The sequence below is a fragment of the Aspergillus thermomutatus genome (genome assembly GCF_002237265.1).
Source record: "Aspergillus thermomutatus strain HMR AF 39 chromosome Unknown NODE_2, whole genome shotgun sequence".
In the NCBI taxonomy this organism is placed as follows: Eukaryota; Fungi; Ascomycota; class Eurotiomycetes; order Eurotiales; family Aspergillaceae; genus Aspergillus; species Aspergillus thermomutatus.
In genome coordinates this window covers 157,543-163,672 of record NW_020798050.1, presented here as the reverse complement: position 1 = coordinate 163,672, position 6,130 = coordinate 157,543, and the positions used below count along the sequence as shown (strand labels likewise).

Here is a 6,130-nt window from a genome sequence, read left to right as displayed (position 1 = left end):
CTGTTGGAGAGTCCGGAGTGGTCGGTCGGGTAGGATGAGGAGTGAAATGCTGGAAATTTCCAGATCATTATCTGCCTATAAGCTGTTTGATACTGGGTACGAGTGTGGCTATGAGGTGAGATGAGATGATGATCTAGATGATGCAACCACAGCCTTGTTGTGCTGATGTAGCCTCTGCAGGCTCTGCTCTTTCGGCGCCTGATGCTATCAATCTGCCGGGACCAAGCTGGTTGCCACTCATTGATGGAACTCACTGTGTCTTGATGCAAGAGCGAAGGGATGGATAGCGATGGGATTTATCTCCTTTGCGATGTGATACTTACCCGTACGCTTTTTCCGGATGCCTTTCGATGTTGATATCTGTAGACTGTACGGAGTAGATAGATAGTAGAACTACCTTAAGAAAGGCTAATCATATCAGGTTCGGCTGACCGCTGTGTTTGGCTACCGTCGGATGTTGATTGTATAACATTCCGATTCTTCCTTGCATAGATGGAAGATCTTCCCTGGAAGACTTTTCTTGTTCTGGTTCTTGCTTTGCTTGATGACTGATGGCTTTTGACAGCATGATGAGTGTAATAGGCAGGTGTGAAATATCCATAGCCGAATTGTGTTGTTATTATTAGCTTGAGATCAGGTGAAGATAATCCATAATCTAGACTCCCGTCATTTTATATGATACTGTAATACAGCATACTGTCTTCTGACATACAATACCTGCCTAGCCTCTTCTGGGGCAGATTTTGCCTCCTGTCTGCCTCTAATTGAGTTCTTTTTCCCAGTCCCAGGAGAAAAAGAGCGCCGCCTGTGTCTAAACCTCAGATCTCTCCATCACCGCTTTTACTTACCCGACCGACCCCCTCTTACTCTCAGTACTGCTTAGACAGGTTCACACCACACCCAACACTCAGACTCATCTCTCTTTCCCTTCCTCCTCTTCCCTTCTTCTCTTCTTTCCCCCCCCATATCCACCTTCCAATATCAAGGCTCTGCCCTTGGTTTTTGTTTCTTTTTTCCTTCTTGTTTTCGACAGCAGGTACTTCTTTCCTGTCTGTTAATTCCTGCGCGTCTTATATCTGCCTTTTCAAAGTCCCATTCTTAAGGTGAGTTGGCCTCTCGGTCTCCTTTTTCCCTTTCTTTCTCCCCTCCGCCTTTTCTTCGGTCGGGCCTCTACAGTCGGAATCAAACGTCCTCATCACCACAACCCGTTCTATTTGCAACAAAACAACAAGGAGTACATTTTCTCAACATTCTACTCTCACTTCTTGCAACTCCTGCATCTATTCGGTGGCCGTTTTCTCCTGTTGAGTCGTTGTTGAGGCGTGTCCTTCCGTCAGCAGCTCTCCACCCACAGCCTGATCGCCATTCACTCACTTTGCCAAGTAACTACGCGCCGGAGGCTGGAGCTTGCACCTTTTTTCCGTCCTACAGCTTTCAAACCCTTCTTTTTCTTCACAGCATTGGCCTTTTCCTCATTGGATCCTCTTTTTTAGACTCGTCTTGCCAGAATTTGTTCACCTTGCTCGACATCATCTACCATTTGACCCAATCACTTACAAGTCTTTCCTACCAGTCTTTGACATCATCTCCAGCCACAGCATTGAGCTGTGCCTGACAATCGACATCCAAGATGACGACCATGGTTAGTATTTACATCCATGCATCCTTCGACCCTTGTCCTAATATGGTCGAAACATAGGATTTGCGAGTCGGTAATAAATACCGCATCGGCCGTAAGATCGGAAGTGGTAGTTTTGGTGACATCTATCTCGGTATGTCGTCGATGCTTTTTGAGGAAGTTGGTTGGTGAGCAAGTGCTTACAAAAGGATACAGGTACCAACATCATCTCCGGCGAGGAAATCGCCATCAAGCTCGAGAGTGTCAAGGCCAAGCACCCCCAACTTGAATATGAAGCTCGGGTCTACAAATCGCTCGCTGGTGGTGTTGGAATCCCGTTTGTCCGCTGGTTCGGTACCGAATGCGACTACAACGCCATGGTCATTGACCTCTTGGGTCCCAGTTTGGAGGACCTCTTCAACTTCTGCAACCGCAAGTTCTCCCTGAAGACTGTGCTTCTCCTGGCAGATCAACTCATTTCCCGTATCGAATACATCCACGCCAAGTCCTTTATCCATCGTGATATCAAGCCCGACAACTTCCTGATGGGTATCGGCAAGCGTGGAAACCAAGTCAATGTGATTGATTTTGGTCTTGCCAAGAAGTACCGTGATCCCAAGACGCACTTCCACATCCCGTACCGCGAGAACAAGAACCTTACCGGAACGGCCCGTTATGCTAGTATCAACACTCACCTTGGGGTTGAACAGTCTCGTCGTGATGATATGGAATCTCTTGGGTACGTCATGCTCTACTTCTGCCGTGGCACTCTCCCTTGGCAGGGATTGAAGGCGGCCACCAAGAAGCAAAAGTACGACCGTATCATGGAAAAGAAGATGACCACTCCAACCGAGGTCCTCTGCCGTGGATTCCCCAACGAGTTCTCCATCTACTTGAACTACACTCGCTCCTTGCGTTTTGATGACAAGCCAGACTACTCCTACCTCCGCAAGATCTTCCGCGACCTGTTCGTCCGCGAATCCTACCAATATGATTACGTTTTCGACTGGACCGTCTACAAGTACCAGAAGAACGCTGCCATGATTGCGGACGCTACCAATAACAAGAAGGACAAGGAGGCTGAAGGTCGCCAGAATGCAGCTGCAGCTCAGGTCCCCATGGCTACCCCTGCTACTGCTGCCAAGCCTGGTGCTATCTCCAGCCAGCGTCGCAAGGTCATCGATCACAACACGCTCAACAACACCCCCGACACCAACCGTGCTATGGGAGGGAGTGACAGGATGTGAGTATCTGAAACCTAGGTTCCGTGTAGGGAACCCCTTTCCTCTGCGTTTGGTGTTCCAAGATCCGCTCTGCGCGTGGAGGTCCTCTTCAGTTCCTAGAATCTGACTAATCTCATAGTCTTCGGCATTAGGCTGCGCTCTGCTTCCAAGGTTGCTGCTTCAGGTGCTTATGGGCCTGCCGGTAGCCGCCCGAAGCGGGACGATGGGTACGGTGCTCAGTGGTACTAATTGTGCAGCATGGCAGCGTAGCTTGATTTTACTCGTCTTTTGATCGTATTTCAGCTTCCTGCATGCCAACAACCTACACCAACTTCGAAGCCCGGGACCTCCTGTCATCACGGTACCTATCTGCATCATGCAGCAATTCTCTCGGACTTCTTTTGCCCTGGATCTCCATTCTTTTTTTCCTTTTGTTGTTCCCATGCACTCTATCAGCCCTTTATCCAGTCCCGATCGTCTTTCGATCTTCAACGTTTCGACGGACCGCTCATCGTTCTCAAATTTGTCAATTCGCTTATCGGTCTTTCGTGTTTTCGCTCGGTGGAGGCTTTTCTTCAACGCTCAATCCCCCCACCGTTCACGACTTTTATACTCGATACGCGAACGCTTTTTGAAGGAAAATCGATAGCGGCCTCGAAATGCTTTTACTGCGGCTATTTCTACCCGTTCACCCACCTTGGTTCAGTCGCTCGAATTCATACTTGAATCGAGATTTTCAGTCCCCGCAATTTGCCGGGTGGGTCGGGTGATAAGAGATGCATAAACGGGATCATCAGTATTGACGGAGCAGCTTTATCAGAATGTCGACAAATGTCGCTGGGGATCCTCAGATTGATCATCTACTGCCCTGTCTCAATACTTTTCCAACCCCATCTTGCTCTTGCACTTCTCATCGTCTTATGTCCTGCATGCTTTCATTAACTTTCTATCGTTTTTCTTGTGAGTTATCGACGTGTCAACAGGGGACGATGACAGAAGGAACGACCTGCGATGATGTGGTGGGAGACAGCAGTTTCTGGGTGTCTTACTCTTGAGGTCCCTGCTATTGTCCTTTCAACAAATTTATCTCACGACTGTTCGGTTATGAGGATAATGGGACGACTTGCAGTGGGTCAGGCACGAGGGAAATGCGTCTCTACGTTTGGGTGATTGGCGACGGAAAATGGCTAGGGTCGCTTCCGGGGTGGTATCACGTCGATTTGCGTTTTCTTTAACGGCATCTTATGGCTTTGATGTGTTTTTCCGTGCTCTCCTCTCGCTTTGTGTCGAGGAGTCAATCTGCGAGGATCTGTCGCGAGCCAACCCGAAAGCTCCCAGCTAGGTTCTCTCAAATTGTCTCTTCATTCACTCAAATAATATTTCAGTCCTTTGTCGTCAATCAATTTCATTCATCTTTGCAGTATCGCAGGGCTTGCACTTTTCGTAATTGTCTCTAGCTCCTTTTGTGTCCTAGGGAGCAAATGCGGAAGTCATAGATGTGACGTGGTAAAGAACTGGACTCTCAGTGGGTGGTGACATTGATGAATCACTTGAAAACTCTTGTACTCTATTTGGTCAGATTATCAGGAGCAATTTCCTTAGTTGACATCAATAATGAAGTTGCGATGATGTCCCTGATTCTGGGTCGCTTTTTGAACGCTTGAACCCACCCCCCACGTTGTCCCGAGGTGCTTTCAATATAAACTCATCATATCTACATCTTCATCATTAGGATTGCGCAAAATTGTGCCATGCTCGCCAAGAGGTTGTGTCAATTATTCGAAGCGGCGAATTTCGATTGCTTTGCATTCGTGTTATTCTAAGTAGTTCCTTTACTCTTAGCACTTGGAGTTGTTCTCTCCGAACTCCCAAGGCTCAGCCCCATCTATCTCCGTACCTCCTGTCCCCCATCGATAAGAGGAACCATCTCGGCGATTAAGCAACCTTTAATTTTTACCTTTTCTCTCTTAGGCCGATCATCTACTGCAAGAAGACGTGCTTTGAGCTTTGAGAGAAGTGCACAGACAGAGATATGGACTACTCATTTTATTCCGATCCTCAGTCTCAGCAGCCATTCTCCCTCTACAATCTTCACGGCCTACCAACACCCGATCAGAACAATCCAGCCTCTCATGGCGATGATCTCCATGATCCGTTTACTTCTCTAGTTGCTTTCCCTACGTTGCCGATTATGCGGATCTGATACTAACCCTGACCTATCCTAGAATTATCATTCATTTGATCCCTCCTTTCGCATTCAGAACCCCGCCGCCCCTTCATCTTTCGTCCCGCCACCACACTCTCCACCAGAATCCTTCTCCAAACACTCGGTTTCGAGCAATGATTTTCCCAACAGCCATGCGGAGCCCGGATCCATCGAAGGCGGCGATGACCAACCCCAGCATCGGAGCAGCAGCGAGGAAAAGGACAACCTGACTCCAGCGCAAAGTAAGCGCAAGGCACAGAACCGAGCTGCGTATGTGATTCATTCATTCAGTCCCGTGAGAGCGTTAGGGTTGCAATACATGCCCGCACTGAAAGCATGCTGTGGAATAATTGTTGCTAACATTACCCCGGATCGGTGCCTTCAGTCAGCGAGCGTTTCGCGAACGAAAGGAGCGTCATGTCCGCGAACTGGAAGAGAAAGTCAGCACCCTGGAGCAAGAATCCACCACCCTAGCCGCAGACAACGAACGGCTGAAGCGGGAGCTGGCCAAGTACGCAACGGAGAATGAGGTTCTACGGGCTACATCGGGCCAATTGGCGAGTTCGCAGGCCCATCATCTGGACTCGGAGCCAACCGTCACAGGACCGATGAAGTACACCCCTACTGACTTTTACACGAATCTTGTACCGAAGGGGGAGCCTGCGCCTACCCATCGGGTGACGATCTGCGAGGAGACGGGGGAGAGGCTCCTCGATGCCGGGGCGACCTGGGATCTTATCCAGGGGCATGAGCTTTACAAGCGGGGTCTGGTTGATATCGGGGATGTCTCTAATCGATTGAAGGGGATGGCTCAGTGTAACGGGCAGGGTCCGGCGTTCAGGGAAGGCCAGGTGCTCCGGGCCATTGAGGCGAGCGCTGCGGCTGGCCATGATGAATTGATATGATCTTGGCAGAGACGAATTCGGGCCGAGTTATGATTTTGGGACGTATTTTTGTGCGTTTGGAAGCTGATTATGGGAGGATACGGCGCTATGTCGAAGGGTGTTATTTGGCGCTGGAATCGAGGCTGGGATTGGTATTTGCTTATCGATTGACCTTTCTCATTTATTTTTCATCAACGCA

General features: G+C 49.1%; 1 protein-coding gene across 1 annotated transcript; it reads left to right on the top strand.

The window, feature by feature from the left end:
- Positions 1–1,630: 1,630 nt before the first annotated feature.
- CDV56_109217 (uncharacterized protein) lies at positions 1,631–5,952 on the top strand (the record flags this gene model as incomplete). Its single annotated transcript, XM_026762836.1, has 7 exons — positions 1,631–1,642; positions 1,700–1,772; positions 1,835–2,861; positions 2,994–3,083; positions 3,145–3,202; positions 5,067–5,317; positions 5,433–5,952. 7 exons carry the CDS (start codon positions 1,631–1,633, stop codon positions 5,950–5,952), a joined length of 2,031 nt encoding a protein of 676 aa, XP_026618941.1.
- Between the last annotated feature and the right edge of the window lie 178 nt (positions 5,953–6,130).